The 24,764-nt window shown below is 45.8% G+C and overlaps 1 protein-coding gene across 3 annotated transcripts; it reads left to right on the top strand.

The window, feature by feature from the left end:
* The first annotated feature begins 313 nt into the window (after positions 1 to 313).
* KIF2C (kinesin family member 2C) lies at positions 314 to 24,018 on the top strand. Of its 3 annotated transcripts, none has more exons than XM_060206018.1 (21): positions 314 to 497; positions 1,454 to 1,548; positions 5,072 to 5,173; positions 5,350 to 5,398; positions 5,663 to 5,785; positions 9,368 to 9,493; positions 10,492 to 10,592; positions 14,824 to 14,919; positions 15,643 to 15,697; positions 15,789 to 15,951; positions 18,600 to 18,690; positions 18,992 to 19,055; positions 19,134 to 19,225; positions 20,291 to 20,433; positions 21,091 to 21,295; positions 21,405 to 21,515; positions 21,636 to 21,703; positions 22,180 to 22,285; positions 22,376 to 22,489; positions 23,541 to 23,664; positions 23,906 to 24,018. In XM_060206018.1, exons 1-21 carry the CDS (start codon positions 434 to 436, stop codon positions 23,986 to 23,988), a joined length of 2,175 nt encoding a protein of 724 aa, XP_060062001.1. In that variant the 5' UTR covers positions 314 to 433; the 3' UTR covers positions 23,989 to 24,018. The 3 variants fall into 3 exon arrangements, with proteins under 3 accessions (XP_060062001.1, XP_016047122.2, XP_060062002.1); XM_016191636.2 differs by having other exon boundaries at positions 315 to 497; positions 9,371 to 9,493; XM_060206019.1 differs by lacking the exons at positions 314 to 497; positions 1,454 to 1,548 and adding an exon at positions 4,621 to 4,903.
* The last annotated feature ends 746 nt before the right edge of the window (positions 24,019 to 24,764 follow it).

Genomic DNA, 24,764 nt, shown 5'->3' with positions numbered 1-24,764 from the left:
TCTGTCTCTGGATCCCCAAGATCCTCGCTCTCAAACACCACGGTGAGGTTTCCCAGGGTGGGTGATCACAAGTAGACAAAAGCCGGTTCCGGAGTAAACCCGGAAGGGGAACCTTCGGCTCCGCTTCCAGATGGTCCCAGAAGGCCCAGCGCCTGAGGTGGTGGTGGGGGGGGGCAGGAAGGTGAAGGTCAGAAGATGGGGGCGTGTCCAGACGATCACGTTAGACCAATCGGAAACTACGTATCCCACAAGGTTCCGTAGGACTCCGCGGACTGGCCGCAGCAAGGTCGGCGGCTGCGTGATGACGTTTGAGGGACGCTAGCGCGCGGGGTTTAAACTTCGGCGGTTTGCGCGGCGTTAAGGCTTGGGTTAGGAGATTGGGGGCCTGTTGGCGTTTCACGCTTTTCTTCCCGGAGCACCTGACGACTGCCCAATGGACGCGTCGCTTCAGGCCCGTCTGTTTCCTGGTCTCTCCATCAAGATCCAACGTAGTAACGGTGAGGGGCAGAGTTGCGTGGTCAGGGGGCCTGGGACCCAGGACCCGCGGTCTGGGAGCGGCCGGGATGACTGCCGCGCCCCCGGGACTCCGCCATGCCCTCCCCCCCCAGGCGGGCTTGGGCGCGGCTGGCTGGTCTCCACCGGCCCGTGTTCCTCGCCCCCACTGTGGCCCCCGCCCGCCGTGGCTCCGCCCCCGCAGGAGTGGGCGGGGCCGCCCACCTGGGTGCACCTCGCGGGGAGGTTCGAGTTGTGTTTGATTCAAGTTCCCTCCAACATTGTCTTCTGTACCTGTTCATCTGTTATAACCTGCTTCCAAAGAGCCTGCAGTTCTGCGGCGACCGCAGCTCTGGCAGGTCTAGTACCCTTGTCATTAGGAGAACAGGTCGGGAAACACAAGGGCGCCAGAGCCGCACTGCTGCCTTGAACACTTGAGCTAAAAACTAGAGTGACTCACTCCCCCGATTAAACATGTTTGCACTCCAGTGTAGCATCTCTTTTGAGTGGAGATTAATCCTCCTGCGCTGCAGCTCAGTTAAGCCTTTTCCCCTGTCCACCTCACTATGGGATGCAACGGTAGTGTCGTGTCTGGAGGCTTATTTACCTCCTAGAAGAGAAAAAGAAAAGCAACCGTCTCTTTTTTTTAAGTTATTGTTATTTATTTATTGGATAGAGTAAGCCAGAAATTGAGAGGAGGGGGGAAGCTAAAAAGGGAGAGAGGCAAAGAGATACCTGCAGACCCGCTTCACCACTCGCAAAGCTTTCCCCCTGCAGGTGGGGACTGGGGCTCAAACCCGGGTCCTTGTGCACTGTAATATGTGCGCTCAACCAGGTGCGCCACCACCCGGACCCCGTCTCTTCTTTTTTAAGTCCACCTTACACTGACAGTCTTTGTGGAATCCTAAGAAAGAAACAAAAAAAGGGGGAGTGACTCATTTTGTTTGTTTTTATACTACAGGCTTAATTCACAATGCCAGTGTAAGGACTGTGAGCCTGGAGAAATCCTGTGTTTCAGTGGAATGGACAGAAGGAGGTGCCACAAAGGGCAAGGAGGTAGGTTTTGTGAAAATGTCTCTACCACTTTAATTATTTTGTGGTTAATAGTGGGTTACAAGATTGTAAAGATTACAAGGTATAGTTCCACACCACACCCACCACCAAAGGTCTAAATCCCTACCCCCCCCCCACCTCCCAATGATAACCACCACAGTTCTCACAAAATCTTAGAAGCACTTTTTAAAATATTTATTTATTTATTTATTTCCTTTTGTTGCCCTTGTTTTTTATTGTTGTAGTTGTTGTTGTCATTGCTGTCATTGTTGTTTAATAGGACAGAGAGAAATGGAGAGAGGAGGGGGAGAGAAAGACAGACACCTGCAGACCTGCTTCACCCCTGCAGGTGGGGAGCTGGGGACTCGAACTGGGATCCTTATGCCTGCCCTTGCGCTTTGCGCCACCTGCGCTTAACCCATTGCGCTACCTCCGGACTCCCAGAGGAGGTAAATAATTCATTTATTGTTGAGTAGAGACAGAGAAATTGAGAGGGAAGGGGGAGATAAAGAGGGAAGGAAAGAGAGAGACACCTGCAGCCCTGCTTTACCACTCAAGAAGCTTTTTTCTCCTTGCACGTGGGGGCCTAGGGCTTGAACCCAGGTCCTTGCTCACTGTAATGTGTGCACTTAGTTTTGCCACCACTGACACAACCCCCTTTTTTTTTTTTTTTTTTACTTTTGCTACATTTGTATCAGCTCTCTGGATTCCATATATGAGTGAAACAATCCAGTAGTTATCTTTCATCTGTTATTTTGCTAAACACAATCACTTCTAGTCCTATTTTTGTCCCAGAAGACACTAAGTTGTCTTTTTTGATTGCAGAGTACTATTCCATGGAGTATATATCCCATAATTTCTTTAGTCAGTCATCTGTTGATGGGCATTTAGGCTGCTTCCACTTATTAGCTATTGTGAATAATGCAGCTATGATTATAGAGCCATATATGTCCCTTTGAACTAGTGCTTGAGTGTCCTCTGAATAAATGCCTCTCAAGTTCTGCCTGTCTATCCAATAAATAAGTAAAAGATAGTAAAATGAAAAAACAAGTGGCACAGAAGTTAGACTTGCTCACTCAAGCTATTGAGTGGAGACCACCTGTGGTGTCAATTCTGGGCCAGGCCACATATGGCCTGTATGTTTCCCACCCTTGCAGAAAATGGAGGGAAGAGAAAGAAAGGAAAGAACTCAGAACAGGCTGGCCTGTGATAGAAAGTCATCTGGTTTTTGTTTTGTTTAAAAATAGCTTTTGGGTGAGTCAGGCGATAGTGCAGCGGGTTAAGTGCACGTGGTGCAAAGCGCAAGGACCAGTGTAAGGATCCCGGTTCGAGCCCCCGGCTCCCCACCTGCAGGGGAGTCGCTTCACAGGCGGTAAAGCAGGTCTGCAGGTGTCTATCTTTCTCTCCCCCTCTCTGTCTTCCCCTCCTCTCTCCATTTCTCTCTGTCCTATCCAATTACGACAACAATAATAACTACAACAATAAAACAACAAGGGCAACAAAAGGGAATAAGTAAATTAAAAAAAAATAGCTTTTGGATCAATAAAATAGCCCATTGGATACTGCTCTGCTTTGCTATGTGGGTAGCCCAGGTTTAAACTCAGTCCCTGCAGAGCTGAAGGAAACTTTGATGAGGTGGTTTCTTTCCCTCTCTTCTGCCTCTGTCTCTGTCTCTAACTGAGGGGGTTGGGAGGGGTTATTTGTGTGTTTTCATTGCTGGGGCTTCACCACTTTGAGTGACTTTTTTTTTCCAGATACATAGAAGAAGCAGAGAGGAGAGAGAAAGAGACTATAATACCAGACAGCATCAAAACTTGCTTCGGTAGAGTGGGGACTGGACTCGAACCTCACTTGCACACATGACAAACCAACACACTATCCAAGTGAGCGGTTTTGCCACCTCAGAATTAAAGCTTTTATTAGGTCTTACTCCAGCTCAAATACAGGTTTTGGAATACAGTAATATCTAAACTTCTTTTTTTTTGTAAAGCTATTTATTTTGTTTCTTATATTATTTATTTTCCCTTTTGTTGCCCTTGTAGTTTTTTATTATTGAAGTTATTGTTGATGTTGTTGTCATCGTTGTTGGATAGGACAGAGAGAAATGGAGAGAGGAGGGAAGACGGGGAGAGAAAGATAGACACCTATAGACCTGCTTCACCGCTTGTGAAGCAACTCCCCTGCAGGTGGGAAGCCAGGGGCTCAAACCCAGATATGCCAGTCCTTGCACTTCGCGCCATGTGCGCTTAACCCACTGTGCTACTGCCTGACTCACTTATATCTAAACTTTTTTTTTTCCTCAAATATTTATTTATTCCCTTTTGTTGCCCTTGTTTTATTGTTGTAGTTATTTTTGTTGATGTCGTCATTGTTGGATAGGAATGGAGAGAGGAGGGGAAGACAGAGAGGGAGAGAGAAAGAGAGACACCTGCAGACCTGCTTCACCACCTGTGAAGCAACTCCCCTGCAGGTGGGGAGCCAGAGGCTGGAACTGGGATCCTTAAGCCAGTCCTTGCACTTTGTGCCACGTACGCTTAACCCACTGCGCTACTGCCGGATTCCCCATATCTAAACTTCTTAAACACTCAATATTTTCAAGATCTGACCTGCTAACTTTTTTTTTCTTTTTATAATTTTTTTAAAGATTTTATTTATTTATTTATTCATGAAGAATTACAGGCAGAGAGAAAGAACTAGATAGCACTTGGGTACATGTGCTACTGGGGATTGAACTCCAGACCTCACGCTTGAGATCAAATCCAACACTGCACCACTTCCCAGACCACACTCAACTTTCTTTGTACTGCACATTCTTCTGAAATTTCCTATGCTGTGGGTGAAGGGAAGAGCAGCTCTTTACTCTGTGACCTAGTGCTTTTTGCTATGTTTGAACCTGCTGTCAAGTTATATTGGCATTTGTGTTGTTCCTAGAGAGTTGCAGGACTTCAGTGATGTCAACCTAGAATTGTGACCTCATTGCAGACACGCTCAGTAAGTGGGGAAGACATGAGCAGGAAATTGTGACTGGGGAAGAAGTGTCTGGGCCCAATAGAAAATGTAGGTAGATTTAGGGTTAGGTTGCAGCTCTTGGGAACTTGTCCCTGCCCATAAGATCCTGAAGGGCCCTTCATTTTTATTATCACTGGGACAGTTAGAACTTCTTTCTTTCTCCGTGTCAGCCATCAGGAGGTGCCTGACAGACTGCCCAACAGGACTCTACTGCCCAGCAGAACAGTAGGGGAGTCAAGTGGCTCAGGTCTACTGTGGACTACTAGATTTTGTCTTCCTCTTCATCTCATTTTCACTCACTGATCTCTACCATTGACTTGGGAATCAGAAACCCATATCCATCTAGATGGTAAATAACTAAGGAATAATTGCTTATAGCTATAGCTATCTCTGCCTAGTAAACCATAAAGTTGGTAATCTGTAGCTGGTATCTCTGTAAGACAGTCATGGTGGCAGAGGTAGAACTGAATTGAACAAGCTGTGCCATTCCACTGAAACTTTTACTTGCTACTTGCAGATTGATTTTGATGATGTGGCTGCAATAAATCCAGAACTCTTACAGCTTCTTCCCTTACACCCAAAGGACAATCTGCCCTTGCAGGAGAACGTAGCTATTCAGGTAAGTGACTATTATACCACAGCAGCTAGTGCTCCAGAGGACTTACTTGGTTTGGTGACCCTTTGCTGCACTGTTTTCTGGGACTGCCTCACATCTGAGTACAGTATATGGGGCCAGGATAAGTCCTGAGGAATTAATAAGAGCTACACATTGTGGTGGTGTGTTTTGTTTTCCAGAAGCCAAAACGCAGATCAGTCAACTCCAAAATTCCCGCTCCAAAGGAAGGTAAATGAATATCTGCTGGCATATTGTCATGAGGTTTGTGCGAGAAATGATGTTCTTGGGGCTCAGGACACTGAAGTAGACTCAAAGCTCTGTCACTAGTACATCACCGTTCTTTTGTTTCCTTGGATGGAAGGAATGGGAAGTTAGTAAGCTTTCTTACTGATTAGGATCCTTCTCGACCCGTGTAGAATCTACCCCTGTCCACCCACTATTTGGTCCCTGTGATAATGCTCCACTGAATGGCTGCTGCTCTTGGCTCTTCAGGTCTTAGATGCCGTTTAAGTCGCATGTCCGCTGTCCCAGAAAATCGTGTCGCTACTCAGGAGAATGATATGGAGGTGGAGCTGCCTGCACCTACAAATACTCGCAAGCACTTTTCTGGGTCCAGTGAGTAATGAATCTGTTTATGCTAGAACAACTCTTCACCCACTGCCCTACCCCTTTTCTGGAATATCGTAGAAATTTTTTTAATTGGAGAATTTTTTTTTTTTGCCTCCAGGGTTATTGCTGAGGCTCCATGCCTGCACTACAAATCCACTGCTCCTGGAAGCCATTTTTTTCCCCTTTTGTTGCCCTAGCTGTTTATTACTATTGTTATTGATGTGTCATTTTTGGATAGGACAGAGTAATGGAGAGAGGAGGGGAAGACAGAGGGGGAGAGAAGGATAGACACCTGCAGACCTGCTTCACTGCCTGTGAAGCGACTCCCCTGCAGGTAGGGAGCCGGGGGCTCGAACCAGGATCCTTATACCGGTCCTTGTGCTTCATGTCACGTGTGCTTAACCCACTGCACTACCGCCTGGCCTCCTATTGCAGAATTCTTAAAATCCCCTGACTTCAATAGTGTTCTGTCCCTGTCCTGTCATTGTCTCTTACCTAGAAATTACATCATTTTACTTTGTGATATATATTTTTTAAAGAATGAACTTACTTATTAATGAGAAAGACAGGAGGAGAGGGAAAGAACCAGATATCACTCTGGCACATGTGCTGCTGGAGATCGAACTCAGGACCTCATGCTTGAGAGTCCAAAGCTTTATCACTGTACCACCTCCCAGACCACTACTTTGTAATTTATTTAGATAGAGGCAGACTAGTTAACAGGGAAGGGGGTGATAGAGGAAGAGAAAGACACCTGCAACACTGCTACCCCACTGATGAAGTTCTCCTAACCCCCACAGGTGGGGAGTGGGGACTTGACCCTGGATCCTTAATACACTATAGTGTGTGCGCTCAACCAAGTGTGCCCAACCAAGTTTGCCACCACCTGGCTCCAATTTTGTAAATTTACAAGAAAAAAAATTTCAGAAAAGTGTACGTGTCGTTAAGAATGTATATATAACTTACCAAACATATTAATATACTAATATCCACACTAAGGAGTACTGCTAACATCCCCGTCGCCTTTCTGTTTTTTGTTTGTTTTGGTTTGGCTTTTTGTTTTTCAGAAATTTGAGAGGGAAGGGGGTGATAGAGAGAGAAGCTTGCATGACTTCAACACTTCTGAAACTTCCTCCCTGCAAGTGGGGACCAGAGGCCTAAGCCCAGGCCCTTGCACATGTTAATGTGTGTGCTCTACAAGTTGTACCGCTGCCCAGCCCTCTGCTTTCCATTTCTTAACACAATCCTCAAGGGTACCAACAGTCCTAATTTTTCTTTAATATTTACTTATTTATTCATTTCCTTCTGTTGCCCTTGTTTCATTGTTGTAGTTATTCTTGTTATCGACATCGTCATTGTTGGATAGGACAGAGAGAAATGAAGAGAGGAGGGGAAGACAGGGGGAGAGAAAGATAAACACCAGCAGACCTGCTTCACCGCTTGTGAAACAACTTCTCTGCAGGTGGGGAGCCTGGATCCTTAAGCCAGTCCTTGCACTTTGCGCCACATGCACTTAACCCACTGCGCTACCGCCTGACTCCCCCTATTTCTTTTATTAAGATATATTTTATTTGGGAGCTGGGCAGTGGCTTACCAAGTTAAGTACACATAGTATGAAGCATAAGGAACCGCACAAGGATCTGGGTTGGAGCCCCCAGATCCCCACCTGCAGGGGGGGGTCGCTTCACAAGCAGTGAAGCAGGTCTACAGGTATCTGTCTTTCTCCTTTCCCCTTCCCTCAATTTCTTTTTTTTTTAACATTTATTCCCTTTTGTTGCCCTTTTTTTTTTTTTTTTTTTTTTACTGTAGTTGTTGTTATTGATGTCATTGGATAGGACAGAGAGAAATGGAGAGAGGAGAGAGAGACACCTGCAGACTTGCTTCACCACTTGTAAAGCGACTCCCCTGCAGGTGGGGAGCCAGTGGCTTGAACCAGGATCCTTAGGCCTAGGCTGGTCCTTACACTTTGCGCCAGATGCGCTTAACCTGCTGCACTACCGCCTGACTCCCTTTTTTAAAAAAATATTTATGTACTTATTTAATCCCTTTTGTTGTCCCCTCAATTTCTATCCTGTCCAAAAATAAATAATTTTTTAAAAATTGGCTGCAGAAGCAGTAGATTCGTAATGCAGGCACCGAGCCCCAGTGATAACCCTGAAAGGAAAAAAATAAAAAGCTTTTTTTAAAAATTTTTTTCCAAAGCATTTATTTCCTTTTGTTGCCCTTGTTTATATTGTTGTAGTTATTATTGTTATTGATGTCATTGTTGTTGGCTAGGACAGAGAGAAAGGGAGAGAGGAGGGGAAGACAGAGAGGGGGAGAGAAAGACAGACACCTGTAGACCTGCTTCACCACCTGTGAAGCGACTCCCCTGCAGGTGGGGAGCCGGGGACTAGAACCGGGATCCTTAGGCCGGTCCTTGCACTTTGCGCCACGTGCGCTTAACCCGCTGTACTACCGCCCGACTCCCTTTTTTTTTTTTTTAAGTGAGAATCAGATAGAGACATAAGAACACTCAGCTCTGGCATATAGTAGTACTATTGAACTTGGGGCCTCAGACATAAAAGTCCTGTATTCTAAATCTGAGCTATATACTTAAACCTATAAATGGAATTATTATTTTTTTAATATTTTGTGTGGTCCAGGAGGTGGTGCAGTGGATAAGGTGTTGGGCTTTGGGAGTTGGGGCAGTAGTGCAGTGGGTTAAGCACAGATGGTACAAAGCACAAGGACAGCAATAAGGATCCCAGTTCAAGCCCCGGCTCCCCACATGCAGGGGAGTCGCTTCACAGACGGTGATGCAGGTCTGCAGGTGTCTATCTTTCTCTCCCCCTTTCTGTCACCCCTCCTCTCTCCATTTCTCTCTGTCCTAATGCCCTGGAGGGAGGGTGGTGCTTGTTAACAGCGGTTATGTAAATAGAATGAAGTGGTTATGTAAATAGAATGCAGTGTTAAGCAGGGGGGATTTAAACCAAATGAAACAGTAGGGGTTTTTAAAAGCAGAATTAGAAGATACCAACACATGTATCTTGACTTTTTGGTCTTTGCTCCTGTTAACTTGAATTCAAGTTCCAAGATATTGGAGAAGTCAGAAAGAAATGGCTTCAAATAGTTAAATGAACTTGGCCTAACCTGAGAACACCTCCCCCTCCAAAGCTTTTCAGACCTTTAATGACATTTTCCTTCATGGTGAAGTTTGTACTGAACTAACTACTTACATAAGACTTTGATGTAGTTGGGGGTGGGGTGTAGCATTATGGTTATGCAAAGAGACTATCATGACTGAGTCCCCAAGGTCTCAGGTTCAACCCCCTGCACCACCATAAGCCAGAGCTGATTAGTACTCTGGCAAAAAAAAAAAAAAAAAAAAAAGACATTTTGACGCTAGTGACCAGCTCTAGCAAAGAAATGGTCAGGCAAGGGATGTGGGTGGTGGTGAAAGAGAAATTCCAAACTGCTCACAGTACTGGTGCCTGAGCCCTTGATGGTCAGGCAGTGAGCTCTCTTCCTGGCCCATGATCTGCACTGACTGTAGTGAAAACAGCTACAGTGTTTTTTCCTGCTTCTCTAGTGACTTTTGTTCCTCAGCAGCTGCCCCCCCAAGGCCTTCCTGCTCAGCAATAACTGAAATACCATTGACAGTTGTCAGCGAGGAGGTGGAAGAGCAAGTCCATTCTACCCGAAGCTCTTCTTCTACAAACCCTGTGAACTCAGGTAGGCATTGAGCTGTCTGCAGCCCTACTCTTAGTATGGGACAGGTAGTTAATCCTGCCCAGCTTCATCTGCCTTGGTTCCTGAATTCAAGCTGTCACTTGGGGGACATATTTTTATGTGGCCATGGAATAGTTTCTTTTTTTTCTTTTTTAAAAGATTTTATTTAGGGATTCGGGCTGTAGTGCAGCAGGTTAAGCGCAGGTGGCAGGGTTAAGCGCAGGTGGCGCAAAGCACAAGGACCAGCATAAGGATTCCGGTTCGAACCCCGGCTCCCCACCTGCAGGGGAGTCGCTTCACAGGTGGTGAAGCAGGTCTGCAGGTGTCTATCTTTCTCTCCTCCTCTCTGTCTTCCCCTCCTCTCTCCATTTCTCTCTGTCCTATCCAACAACGACAACAACAATAACTACAACAATAAAACAACAGGGCAACAAAAGGGAATAAATAAATATTTTTTAAAGAGATTTTATTTATTTATTAATGAGAAAGGAGGAGAGAGAACGAGCCAAACATCACTCTGGTATATGTGCTGCCAGGGATTGAACTCAGGACCTCATGCTTGAGAGTCCAGTGCTTTATTCACTGTGCCACCTCCTGGACCACAGGAATACTTTCTTTACAAGAAGTAACCTCATACTTGGAAGCTAGTAGGAGACTTCTGATGCAGTTGAGATGTCACAGTAAAAATCTTATTTGACGCCATAGCCCAGAGTGCCCATCAGAATCAAGCAAGAATGCTCTCATGTCTTCTAGATGGCAAGAAAATTATATTGAGACATGGAGAGAGCTTACGATAGGTCCTAGAGGGATCACATTAGCAAAATTTTTCATTGTCTTCTTGGCCATTGAAAGTCCCAGTTACTGCTTCTTCCCCTTACTTTAGGTGATTTGAGAGCAAGTTATGGCAAAGACCCAAGAACTCAGTAAAACAGCTGGAGAAGAGCAGACTGCTTTAAACATATGTTGGGGGGTAGGTGAACTTTCTTATTTTTTCTCCCTAGTCCGGAGGAAATCATGTATTGTGAAGGAAATGGAAAAAATGAAGAGCAAACGTGAAGAGAAGAAGGCCCAGAACTCTGAAATGAGAATAAAGCGGGCTCAGGTATCCTGGAAAGCTGGGACAAAAGTTTTTGGACAGGCTGAGTCTTTTGTTCTTGTTGTTTGTTTGTTTGTTTGTTTTACCAAAGCACTGCTCAACTCTGGCTTATGATGGTATAGGGGATTGAACCTGGGACTTCAGAGTCTCAGGCATGAGAGTGTCTTTACATAATCATTATGCTATCTACCCCCACCCTGCTGAGTCTTATTAGCAGCAGCAATATGATTGGGCCCCAGCATTAGTGAAACTTCAGTCTTGGATTCCAACCATTTTTGGTTTTTTTTCCATTGTTGTTGTTACTGATGTTATCTTTGTTAGATAGGACAGAGAAATGGAGAGAGGAGGGGAAGACAGAGAGGGGGAGAGAAGGATAGACACCTGCAGACCTGCTTCACCACCTGTGAAGCGACTCCCCTGCAGGTGGGAAGCCAGGGTCTCGAACCAGGATCTTTATGTCGGTCCTTTCCCTTTGCACCACATGCGCTTAACCCACTGCGCTGCCACCTGATTCCCCACATATCTTTCTAAGGTCCTCAAATCTCAGATAAGGAATTTTTTTTTAAGTATTTATTTATTCCCTTTTGTTGCCCTTGTTGCTGTAGTTATTATTGTTGTTGTTAATGTTGTTGTTGTTGGATAGGACAGAGAGGAAGGGAAGACGGAGAGGGGGAGAGAAAGATAGACACCTACAGACCTGCTTCATCGCTTATGAAGTGACGTCCCTGCAGGTGGGGAGCCGGGGGCTTGAACCAGGATCCTTGTGCTTTGCACCACCTGCGCTTAACCCGTTGCACTACCGCCCGACTCCCAAGAAGGAATTTTTTTTGTAATTATTTATTTACTTATTCCCTTATTCCCTTTTGTTGCCCTTGTTTTATTGTTGTAGTTTATGTCGTTGTTGGATAGGGCAGAGAGAAATGGAGATGGGGAGGACAGAGAGGGGTAGAGAAAGACACCTGCAGACCTGCTTCACCACCTGTGAAGCGACTCCCCTGCAGATGGGGACCCAGGGGCTCGAACCAGGATCCTTCCACCGGTCCTTGTGCTTTGTGCCACGTGCGCTTAACCCACTGCACTACCACCCGGCTCCCAAGAAGGAATTTTTTAAATTTCATTTTAAAAAATATACATTTTATTGGGAAATGGGCAGTAGTGCAGCGGGTTAAGCGCATATGGCGCAAAGTGCAAGGACCAGCATAAGGATCCCAGTTTGAGCCCCCGGCTCCCCACCTGAGTGGCAGGGGTCACTTCACAAGCAGTGAAGCAGGTCTGCAGGTGTCTATCTTTCTCTCCCTTTCTCTGTCTTCCCCTCCTCTCTTGATTTCTCTCTATTCTGTCCAACAACAATAACCACAACAATGATAACCAACAAGGGCAACAAAAAGGGGAAAATAAACAGCCTCCAGGAGCAGTGGATTCATGCAAACACAGCCCCAGCAATAACCCTGGACATTAAATAAATAAATAAAACAAATAAATAAATAATATTTAGGTGGTCTGGGAGGTGGTGCAGTAGATAAAGCATTGGACTCTCAAGCATGAGGTCCTGAGTTCAATCCCCATCAGCACATGTACCAGAGTGATACCTGTGTTTGTTTGTTTGTTTGTTTGTTTAAATATTTATTTACTCCCTTTTGTTGCCCTTGTTATATTGTTGTAGTTATTATTGTTGTTATAGATGTCATCGTTGGGTAGGACAAAGAGAAATGAAGAGAGGAGGGGGAGAGAAAGATAGACACCTGCAGACCTGCTTCACTGCTTGTGAAGCGACTCCCCAGCAGGTGGGGAGCTGGGGGCTTGAACTGGGATCCTTTTTTTTTTTTTTGCCCCCAGGGTTATTGCTGGTGCTCAGTGCCTGCACCATGAATCCACTGCTCCTGGAGGCCATTTTCCCCCCTTTTGTTGCCCTTGTTGTAGCCTTGTGGTTATTATTGTTATCATTGATGTCATCTGTTGTTTTCGGATAGGTAAAAGAGAAATGGAGAGAGAAGGGAAGACAGAGGTGGAGAGAAATACAAGACACCTGCAGACCTGCTTCACCGCTTGTGAAGCAACTCCCCTGCAGGTGGGGAGCCGGGGGCTCGAACCAGGATCCTTACACTGGTCCTTGCGCTTTGAGCCACGTGTCGAACCAGGATCCTTATGCTGGTTCTTGCGCTTTGCACCACCTGCGCTTAACCTTCTGCGTTACCGTCTGACTCTTAACCTGGTTCTTTCTGTCTCCTTCTATCCCTCTCTTAAATAAATATATTTTTTAAATATTTAGGGTTTTTTTTAAGTATTTTATTTTATTTTTAGACAGATACAGAGAGAAAGACACATAAAGGAATACCAGAGCACTGCACAGATCTGGCTTATGGTGGTGCGGGGCACTGAACCTAGGACTTTGGAGCCTCAGGCATGAGAGTCTGTTTGCATAACCACTATGCTATCTTCCCCCGCCCATATTTAGTTTTTTTTTATATATATTTTTATTTATTTCCTTTTGTTGCCCTTGTTTTATTGTTGCATTTATTTATTATTGTTGTTATTGATGATGTTGTTGTTGGATAGGACAGAGAGATGGAGAAAGAAGGGGAAGACAGAGAGGGTGAAAGAAAGATAGACGGGAGTCGGGCGGTAGCGCAGCAGGTTAAGTGCACGTGGCACAAAGCGCAAGGACCTGCGTAAGGATCCCGGTTTGAGCCCCCGGCTCCCCACCTGCAGGGGAGTTGCTTCACAGGCGGTGAAGCAGGTCTACGGGTGTCTATCTTTCTCTCCCCCTCTCTGTCTTCCCCTCCTCTCTCCATTTCTCTCTGTCCTATCCAACCACGAAGACATCAATAACCACAACAAGAAAACAACAAGGGCAACAAAAGGGAATAAATAAATAAATAAATATTAAAAAAAGAAAGAAAGAAAGACATCTGCAAAGCTGCTTTACTACCGGTGAAGCGACTCCCCTGCAGGTGGGGAGCTGGAGGCTCGAACCAGGATTCTTATGTCAGTCCTTGCGCTTTGTGCCATGTGCGTTTAACCCCCTGCGCTACTGCCGGACTCCCCATATTTAGTTTTTAATGAGAGATAACAGAGGGAAACACCAGAGCACTGCTCACCTCTGGCTTATCGTGGCACAGGACATTGAACCTGTTACTTTGGATGTTCTTGTCTTTTTTACCCTTTTGCTCCTCTCAGGCTCTGAGAAAATTTGCTGACTGTAGCTTTGGACATTTAATTCAAAGAATGGTAGGCTATTTACTTGTGACATTGGGAGGGCTCACATTTAGTACCTTCCTTTAGAAGACCTGTGGCAGGGCCACACCTACTAGAGGGCAGGCACTGAAGGCACTGAGCCCCATTAACCTTGATTGCAGGGGAAAGAGAAAAAAAAAAGCCTGTGATAGTAGCCCTCCTCCAGCAGAGGGCTGGCAGGAAGTATGCTGACTGTAGCCTTCCATAGAAAAAGTAGTGCAGCAGGTTAAGCACAGGTGGCGCAAAGCTCAAGGACCGGCATAAGGATCCCCGTTCGAGTCCCTGGCTCCTCTCCTGCAGGTGAAGCGGTGAAGCAAGTGGTGAAGCAGGTCTGCAGGTGTCTTTCTCTCCCCCTCTCTGTCTTCCCCTCCTTTCTCCGTTTCTCTTTGTCCTATCCAACAATGATGACATCAATAATAATTACAACAATAAAACAAGGACAACAAAAGGGAATAAATATTAAAAAATTAATAATAAATAACTACAACAGTAAAAAAATCCAAGGGCAACAAAAGGGAATAAATAATTTTTTTGTAAGTGACCTCTTGCTTTGAATAGGAAGACAGTCACCTAAAAAATGAGATTGTGTGTGTGTGTGTGTGTGTGTGTGTGTGTGTGTGTGTGTGTGTGTGTGTGTGTGTACAGTTTCTCTTTGCAGAATTAACTGCCTTCCCCTGCCCACCTAACTGTTGATATGTGCTGGGAGGGTGTTGCAATCGAGTTCCGGCATTTTAGAGCATCTCCTGTTGGTTGGCAAAATTTTTTGCTAGTCTCCTAAGAGTGAAAACCATGACTTTTGACTCACTAGCTAAATGGCTTGATGCATGCCTAGCTAGGGCCCTCTGCCAATCTCTGTTCCTATATTTTGTTCCTGAGTTTTGACCTAGCTCTGGGGTAGAAGTGAAGTCCATGAAGGATTGTGCATGTGAAATGTTCTTGCTACTGCTACTTACTGAGCTCTGAAAGTAACTTTACCTCACCTTTTTGTTCTTATCCCAAACAGGAGTATGACAGCAACTTTCCAAACTGGGAATTTGCTCAGAAGATTAAGGATTTTCGAGCTAATTTGGAATGTCATCCACTTACTGTGACTGACCCTGTAAGTAAACACAAAGAACCTCTATATCTGCTTTCTGAATAGAACAATTGAGAGGCATAAAACTTTTAAGACAGTAAGAACATGTAACTCTTTACTCATCTCTGAGGGTATTTTTGTTGTTGTTGCCCTTGTTTTATCATAGTTGCCATTGCTGTCATTGTTGGATAGAACTGAGAGAAACTGAGAGAGGGAGGGAAGACAGATGGGAGAGAGAAAGATACCTGCAGACCTGCTTCACCACTTCTGAAGAGACAGCTTCCCCCCCCACCCCTGCAGGTGGGAGCCAGGGCATCGAACCAGGATCTTTAAGCCAGTCCTTATGCTTTGCACCATGTGAGCTTAACCTGCTGCGCTACCACTCGACTCACGAGGGTATTTCCAATACCTTTTAGTCGAGAGCTTCTAAGGCCTGGGTGGAAAAGTGCTCTTTATAAACTCCCCTGCATACATGCACACACACTCACACGTACACACACACTTCTAGAGATTGGCTAGATTCCTATTAATGATCATGAAAGTAGTGCCGAGACCTCTTTTAGGCAAGAGTGAGAAAATGGGAAGAAAAATCAGAATTGCCTTATGCTCTGGAATAAGTAATGAGGGAGGTGGAGTTCTAGTGTTAGATCTTGGTCCAGCTGGGCTACACAGGATTGGGGGGGCCGGAAAAGATAGTTTATGGACATTAGTGCTCTGACCTTTTGTTGATTGTTTTCTCTCCTGAAGATTGAAGAACACAGGATATGTGTCTGTGTTAGGAAACGACCACTGAATAAACAAGGTAAGCCCCATTCAGTCAGAGGCTTTGAGCTGACTGAAGGTTCCTCTATATCCAGGGAAGATTGATCCCCTGAAATACTCTCCTTCTGCAGAATTGGCGAAGAAAGAAATTGATGTGATTTCCATTCCTAGCAAGTGTCACCTCTTGGTGCATGAGCCCAAGCTAAAAGTGGACTTAACAAAGTATCTGGACAACCAAGCATTCTGCTTTGACTTTGTATTTGATGAAATGGCTTCAAATGAAGTTGTTTACAGGTTAGTGCTCCACCTTCCCTGTTCTTTGCTCCCTGCCCCTTGCCTCTTAACAATGTATAGCATTGTGGTAACACCACTTGCAGATATGCTGGATCCTGGAACCCTTCTGGCCATCTCTCATATTTTGTGTGTTTCTTCTCATGGAGGTTGGTGGTGCGGGGAACAGGGATCACACATAATCCAGAGATAGCACAGCACTAGAGCATCCCCTGGTGCCATACATAACACTCCCCACCACCACCAATATAAGACCAACTTTAGTCTCAGAAGTGTCTAATTTCTTCTTTACTGTCTATAACATACTTTTATAACATACTTTCTTTTTTTATTATTTTTATTTATTGGATAGATACAGCCAGAAATCAAGAGGGAGGGGTCCAGGCGACAGCACAGTGGGTTAAGTGCACATGGCACAAAGCACAAGGACTAGCGTAAGGATCCTGGTTTGAGTCCCCAGCTCCCCACCTGCAGGGGGATTGCTTCACAGGCGGTGAAGCAGGTCTGCAGGTATCTACCTTTCTCTCCCTCTCTGTCTTCCCCTCCTCTCTCGATTTCTCTCTGTCCTATCCAACAACAATGACAGCAATAACAACAGTAACAACAATAAACAACAGGGCAACAAAGGGGGGAAAAATAGCCTCCAGGATCAGTGGATTCGTAGTGCAGGCACTGAGCCCCAGCAATAACCCTGGAGGAAAAAAATCAAGAGGGAAAAGGGTGATAGGGAGAGAGAGAGAGACACCTGCAACACTGCTTCACCACTTACAAAGCTTTCCCACTGCAGGTAGGGACCTGGGGCTCAAACCTGGGTCCTTACACGTTGTAACACGTGCACTCAACCAGCTGTGCCACTACCTGGTCCTTAACCTACTTTAAGTACATAGCACTTCTTTCCTTTTTTTTTTTTTTTTTAATAATTTATTATTTATTATGAGAAAGATAGGAGGAGAGAAAGAACCAGCCATCACTCTGGTACACGTGCTGCTGGGGATCGAACGCAGGACCTCATGGTTGAGAATCCAATGCTTTATCCACTGCACCACCTCCTGGACCACAGCATTTCTTATATGATACAACTTAGACCTAGGTCATTGGCATGGCAAGGCATGCATTCACTTTGCCCAGTGAACTATCTCTTTGGCCCTTTATTGGTTTTTTTTCCCCCTTTTGTTGCCCTTGTTGCTGTAGCCTTGTTGTGATTATAATTGTTGTTGATGTCGCTTGTTGTTGGATAGGACAAAGAGAAATCAAGAGAGGGGGAAAAAAGGATACACACCTGCAGACCTGTTTCACCACCTGTGAAGTGACTCCCCTGCAGGTGGGGAGCTGGAGGCTCAAACCAGGATCCTTAGGCCCGTCTTTGCGCTTTGCGCCATGTGTGCTTAACCCACTGTGCTACCGCCCACCTCCCCCTTATTTTATTTTTGAATCAGCCTTCACATGGAACTTGTTCTAGGTCCTGCCACCAGGAAGAACCTATTTGAACCTGCCACACAGCTCAGTTGTACATATGTGTGTGTGTGTGTGTGTATGTATGTATGTATATGTATGTATGTATATGTATATATTTTGCCTCCGGTGTTATCCCTGAAGTTCTGTGGCTTTTTCTTTTCCACCTTCAATATATGGTTAGGGAGAGAGAGGAGACATCTGTAGACTTCACCATTTCTGCAGGTGAAGGCCAGGGCTCAGGCAGGGCTAGATAGCATAATGATTATGCAAAGACACTCCCATGCCTGAGGCTCCGTAGTCCCAGGTTCAGTCCCCTGCACCACCACTCTACTGTGTGTGCCACTGCCTGGCCGCCATATCCATCTCTTAGCGCTCTCTATCTCTATCTCAGTTTTGCTACCCATCCTAGAATGAATTATTATTACCCACTGTACACTTGAGGCTTTAGGGATTCCTCTAGTGTCTTACTCAACCCTCCCACCACCACTGGATTTAGCATACTCTAGGATTACTCTACTACTACAAGCACCCACAGGGTTCATATAGCTGTTTGAATAAAAGTGAAAAGTCTTGCTGTCTTTCTGTCTTTTTTTGACAGGTTGAGAGGGGAGGGTAGATATAGAGAGGGAGTACTTGCTTCACAACTTGTGAAGCTTCAACATGGGTCCTTGTACATGCTAATGTGTGCTTAACCAGGATGCCACTGCCTGGCCTGCATCACTGCCCTGGAGGCTATTTTTTTCCCTTTTGTTGTCCTTGTTGTTTTATCATTGTTGTTGGATAGGACAGAGAGAAATCGAGAGAGGAGGGGAGGACGGAGGAGAGAGAAAGATAGACACCTGCAAACCTGCTTCACCACCTGTGAATCGACGCCCTGCAGATGGGGAGCCAGGGGCTCAAACCAGGATCCTTGCGCCAGTCAGTTAACCCGCTGTGCTACCGCCCAACTCCCATCTTAAGCATTTAAAGAAGGGCTGGTGATGTAGATCAGAATGTGAGCCATCAGCCTATTCATGGAAACTGATGAGAATTTCAGATGTGTACATGGGACTAGAATGAGGTGAAGCCACCTAGCAGAGGGTGTATTCTGGTGCTGGGAAGGGAGGACTCCAGGAGTTCTGCAGGGAAGGACAGCAGACCCATGTTCCATGGGCACATTTTGTGTGAGAGAGAAACACTTCTATCCTTTCTCTTAGGTTCACAGCAAGGCCACTGGTACAAACAATCTTTGAGGGAGGAAAAGCAACCTGTTTTGCATATGGCCAGACAGGAAGTGGCAAGACACATGTGAGTATTTAAACCCAATGAGTTGGGAGATTCAAACCTGGGCCCTGGATGTGGCCAGGCATATACTCTTCCTGGTAAACAGTCTCTCTAGCCCTTCTATGGGTCCCTTGAAAAGAAAGACAATGACTATTTTGTAGAAAGGTTCCTTAGTGCAGGGACCTCATCCTCAGTTACTCTTCCTGTGTCAGGTGCAAACCCTGCCTCCTCCCATTGGTGTGGTCCCCTGGGGTGATAGAGCCAGTAAAGCTCTGACCTAAACCAAGGGCCCTTTACCAGTCTTTTTTCCCCCTTTCTTTTGCAGACTATGGGTGGAGACCTCTCTGGGAAAGCCCAGAATGCAGCCAAAGGGATCTATGCAATGGCCTGTAAGTAGTGTGTTCTGCCACAGTGAGGCTGGACACAGGGAAGCAGGTTGCTTACTTAATCCAAGCTCTCTCCCACAGCACGGGATGTCTTCCTCCTGAAGAATCAACCCCGATACAGGAACCTGGGCCTTGAAGTCTGTGTGACATTTTTTGAAATCTATAATGGAAAGGTAGCTGGCAAGGAACCCTATTTATGCTCTGGGGCCTCTTGCACTTTCTAAAACCTTGAAGTTGGCTATCAGTGGGCTATCTTGTCTATGCTCTTTCCTGACATACATTGGGGGGAGGGGGATGACACTTGGTGGGTGGTACTCCAGCTCAACAAGTGTGGCAGGACTACTGCTGCGGACTCCTTCTCAGATAGAAGCTTTGGTGTGTCCTGTTATCCCTTAATCTACCTTCATAATTCATTTTATTGATGGCACATACTCATTTTTTAAATATTACTTATTGGATAAAGACAGACTGAGAGGGGGAGAGAAAAAACAAACATCTGTAGCACTGTTTCACAGCTCTCAAAACTTTGCACCTGTGTGGCCTGGGAGGTGGCACAAAGGATAAAGCACTGGACTGTCAGGCATGAGGTCCAGAGTTCAATTCCCAGCAGCACATGTACCAGAATGATGCCTGGTTCTTTCTCTCCTCCTATCTTTCTCATAAATAAATAAATAAAATATTAATAAAAAAAAAACTTTGCATCTGCAGGTGGGGCCTGGGGGCTCAAACCTGGGTCCTTGCTCATTGTAACGTATGCACTTAACCAGGTGCACCACTGCCTGGTCCCAGGTCCTTGCTCATTGTAACATGTGTGCTCAACTGTACTACACCTCCCAGCCTTGACATGTTCATTCTTATTTGTATATTTTATTTCTATCTAGCTTGATAAATAAGTTTGGGAATGTTATCACTGATTTTTAGGGTAGGACTTTTGAGCACTCCCAGACTCCCAGTAAGAACCTAGCAAACTAAATGGGAATGTGGTCTTTTGCATAGCAGGCTCACACAGCTAGTAAAGTGTCAGAGTCACACTGAGTTGAGGCAGTCCATGCATCCTTCTGGTCTCTGCTAACCTGGTAGCCACCCTGTTTAGCTTCTCCTTGCCACTCTTCTGCCAACTGTTGTATAGGTGTAGGAGGAGGGTGGTAAATTGCTTGGTGCCTGATGACCTTAGCTTTGTCGTCATGTGTGTCCCATCCCCCCATCCTGTATGTCTCCTTCCTCCCCGTTTGGCATAGGTATTCGACCTGCTTAACAAGAAGGCCAAGCTGCGTGTGCTGGAGGATGGCAAACAGCAGGTGCAGGTGGTAGGGCTGCAGGAGCACCTGGTGAACAGTGCTGATGACGTCATCAAGAAGATCGACATGGGTAGTTCCTGCAGGTTAGAGTTCTGCCGAGGGGGGCTTGGGGAGACCAATTCTTTTTTTTTTTTTTTTTTTTTTGGCCATTTTTTCCCCCTTTTGTTGCCCTTGTTGTGGTTATTGTTGTTGTTGATGTTGTTCGTTGTTGGATAGGATGGAGAGAGGAGGGGAAGAGAGGGAGAGAAAGATAGACACCTGCAGTCCCCTGCAGGTGGGGAGCCGGGGACTCGAACCAGGATCCTTATGCCGGTCCTTGCACTTGGCGCCACGTGCACTTACCCCACTGCACTACCGCCTGACCCCCCCACACACACCGGAAACCAATTTCTAAGACTCAGTTTGGGTGAGAGAGACTATCTTTGAACCCATTGTTACTCCTCATAATCCAGTACTTCTTTAGTTGCCAGGAAAGCATACTAGGCCAAACTTAGAAAGAGCTACTATCCAAAGAAGGCAGAATAAATCTGGGACAAGAAGACACAGGACTTCTGGCCAGGGATGTAGCAATAGTTCTGTAGTAGAGTGCATGCTTTGTGTGTATGAGGCCCTGGGTTTGATCCTTGCCAACACACAAAAAACAATAGTCCTGATCTGTTTTGCTCTTTTTAGGGGACTCTGCTGTGGCCTAGGAGTACCATGGCGGAAGTTCATAGCAGTTTTACTCTCCTTTGCCACAGGACCTCTGGGCAGACATTTGCCAACTCCAACTCTTCCCGATCCCATGCATGCTTCCAGATTCTTCTTCGAGCCAAAGGGAAAATTTATGGCAAGTTCTCTTTGGTGGATCTGGCAGGGAACGAGAGAGGTGCAGATACTTCCAGTGCTGATCGACAGACTCGCATGGAGGGTGCAGAAATCAATAAAAGTCTCCTGGCTCTGAAGGTAGCAAGACTGACTAGAGGTGGTTGACCTGCAGGGCTGCTGGTGGAGGGAGAGAGTAAGCATCATGGGAGAAAAGGTAAGGGCCTCATTTGCCTCTGCTTCCCCACAGGAGTGCATCAGGGCCCTGGGACAGAACAAGGCTCACACCCCATTCCGAGAGAGCAAACTGACACAGGTGCTGAGGGACTCCTTTATTGGAGAGAATTCAAGGACCTGCATGGTAAGTAGAATCTCTTTGGGGGTAGGGCATGAGAAAACATTTAAACTTGTGCCAGAGACCTCTCCAGGAGCAGGGCACCCTTACCTCCTCAGACAATAACTTCTGTTCCCTCTTTTGCAGATTGCCATGATCTCACCAGGCATAAGCTCCTGTGAATATACTTTAAATACACTAAGATATGCGGACAGGTACTTGTACCTACTGTCAGGATTGAGATGAAGGAGGTGGGAAAGGGAAATGACGAGATGACAAGATTGTGGGGCCTTGGAACCTACTGTATACTTTCCTGTGATTCAATAAACCAAGGCTTGAGTACTCAGACATGCTAGGAAGCCTGTCCTATTCCCCTTTCAGGCCTTGGTAGGAGTCTGTGCATGAGATTCTTCTCCCAGACCAAAGGCACAACTACTGCTCCATCTCCTTGAAACCACAAGACTGGTGGAGGGTAGATAGCATAATGGTTATGTAAACAGACTCTCATGCCTGAGACTCCAAAGTCCCAGGTTCAATCTCCCATACCAGAATAAGCCAGAATGAAACAGTGTTCTGATGAAAAAAAAAAGGAAGAAGAAGAAGAAGAAATTAACCGCAAGACTGCATGTGTTGATGAATGCTTGTGGGTGCTAACAATGCAGCTGTGGGATCTGAGAACTTGTTTCCTTAGGGTCAAGGAGCTGAGTCCCCACAGTGGGCCCAGTGGAGAGCAGCCAGCCCTAATGGAAACAGAAGAGATGGAAGCCAGCTCTAATAGGGTCCTGATCACTGACAATGTAAGGAACAGACTGACAAGTGAGACAGAACCATCATCTGCTGAGATGGGAAATGGCCTAAACTGTTGTCTCTCCATTTGGTCCCTTTAGTTTTCCAAGGAAGAAGAAGAACTGTCTTCCCAGATGTCCAGCTTTAATGAAGCCATGACTCAGATCAGGGAGTTGGAGGATAGGGCCATGGAAGAGCTCAAGGAGATCACACAGGTGAGGATCTAACCCTGGCAGAGAGGGAGTGGTAGTTTGACTTAGCACAGGTCCTTAGCAGTGCTCAGCACCATTTCTGGAACAAGAACTGGGTTTTGCTCCCACGAGTCTTCAGGTTGGTGTGGACAGAGGCAGCCCTCTGCACTCTCAATTCCTACCTTCCAACCTACTTTTCTTTGAGGACAATTAATTACCATACCTTCTTCAGGAACAATGTTGAGCGCACATGTTAGCATGCTCTAGGACCTGAGTTCAAGCCCCCCAGTCCCCTCTTGCAGAGAGAAGCTTCATATCTTCCTCTCCCATCTCAGTTTTTCTCTATTTCTATTCAGTAAATGAATAAATTATTTTTTACAATAATTTCTAAAAAGAGAAGAGCAGTTAGACTGTTGGAAGGAAAGCATTCAAGAAAGATGCTGGTGTCTAACCTAACTATGCCCAGCCATGAGATTTGAGAACCACTTAGAGAATGGGACTGGTGGGATTTGGAAAGATAATGGTGAAAACATCAAGTTGTTGCTCAGATTCCTGGGCTGAACTTCAAGACAAATGATGAGATTTATTTAATCCAGAAGACACAGATAAATTCAAGCTAGAGAAGATGGATTCAAGGGCGGTAGCGCAGCAGCTTAAGTGCATGTGGCACAAAGCATAAGGACCAGCGTAAGGATCCCAGTTTGAGCCCCTGGCTCCCCACCTGCAGGGGAGTCGCTTCACAAGCAGTGAAGCAGGGCTGCAAGTGTCTCTCTTTCCCCCTCTCTGTCTTCCCTTCCTCTCTCCATTTCTCTCTGTACTATCCAACAATGACATCAGTAATAATAATAACTACAACAGTAAAAACATGGGCAACAAAAGGGAATAAATAAATATTTTTTAAAATCTTAAAAAAAAAAAAAGATGAATTCAAGCTGAGGAGTTTTTCTGCAGGGGAGGGTCACAGCTCCAGAAACTGGCCACATGCACAGACATTAGCATTATAGAATGTAGATCCCCAGCAATGATATGCTAGATCAGTTTTGTCTTTAACAAGGTCTTCCCCGTGTTCTTATAGTCATGGCCAGACTGGCTAGAACTCTCCGAGATGACTGAGCAGCCAGACTATGACCTGGAGACCTTTGTGAACAAAGCAGAGTCTGCCCTAGCTCAGCAATCCAAACACTTCTCAGCCCTGCAAGGTGGGTACAACAGGAGGGTGGGGCCTGTGCCCGAAACAAGGCAGCCTCTGAGATCCTCACTAAATCTGCATGTGTTTCTTTTTCTTTTTCTTTTTTTTTTTTTTTTTTTTTTACCAGCACACTGCTTAGCTCTGGCTTCTGGTGGGGGGATTGAACATGGGACTTTGGATCCTCAGGCATGAGAGGCTCTTTGCATAACCATTATGCTGTCTACCCCCATCCCTCTGTTCCTTCCTTACAGATGTCATCAAGTCCTTACGTCTGGCCATGCAGCTAGAAGAGCAGGCCAGCAAACAAATCAGCAGCAAGAAACGGCACCAGTGACCACTGTAAATAAAGATCTGTTTGGCTTCATGCCCAGCCTCCACTCCCCATCCTCCCCCAGCAGACTTTGGGTACATGGTGGGGTGAGTTAGTGTCTGACCTAGACACATCTGGTTCCAGGGAGCCAGAGGAAGGAAGGTCACAATAATGTGGAGCACTACTGTCCTTTTTCCTCAGTTGTGCCCTGGGGGGAGAGAATGCTGAGGCAGCGTTCACCCTATGTATCACCTTTCTGTCCAAAGGGGAAAGACTCTGGCTTGAGCTTGAGCTTTCCCTTAAGCTGTACTCTGGTTGGTTGGGTGCACTGGCTGCTGGCTTAGGGCTGTCTCGGGTTCCTCCTTGACTCCTGGGAAAGAGGGAAGTCTGGGTCATTCTGTCAACCTATACTGCCTTCCACACCCTTAGTCCAGAATTGATATGTGTTGTACTTAAAAAAAAAAAAAAAAAAAGTGTCTGGGACCTCTTTCCTTTTCCTGTTTCTTGAGCCTCAAAAGGATCCCTGCTATTTTCTATTTTATGTATTTACATATTATATCTAGCAATAAAGGTAAAAAAAAAAAAAAAGCCTACTGAATGATGGGTGTGTGGGCAGGGCGTGAGATGTGCTTGAATTTGTGGGACTAAGGACATTACCAGTTCCTAAGAGGCTAAATCCACATCTGCTGACTTGGTGTTATGCTATTTTAAACAGACTATATTTACCCTATTAATGACTCCTAGTCTGTTTAAAATTCTGTGCATGGGGGGAGTCGGGCAGTAGCTCAGTGGGTTAAGCT

The sequence above is a fragment of the Erinaceus europaeus genome, chromosome 13 (genome assembly GCF_950295315.1).
Source record: "Erinaceus europaeus chromosome 13, mEriEur2.1, whole genome shotgun sequence".
Lineage (NCBI taxonomy): Eukaryota > Metazoa > Chordata > Mammalia > Eulipotyphla > Erinaceidae > Erinaceus > Erinaceus europaeus.
The sequence above is the reverse complement of the archived record's forward strand: the minus strand, read 5'-3'. Positions and strand labels throughout refer to the sequence as shown.

Excerpts from the sequence above, each read along its gene's own strand:
- KIF2C (XM_060206018.1), top strand. The coding sequence starts at position 434 with ATGGACGCGTCGCTTCAGGCCCGTCTGTTTCCTGGTCTCTCCATCAAG. Across the intron at positions 1,549-5,071 it reads GTGCCACAAAGGGCAAGGAG|ATTGATTTTGATGATGTGGC; the intron begins GTAGGTTTTGTG and ends TGCTACTTGCAG. Across the intron at positions 15,952-18,599 it reads TCAAATGAAGTTGTTTACAG|GTTCACAGCAAGGCCACTGG; the intron begins GTTAGTGCTCCA and ends CCTTTCTCTTAG.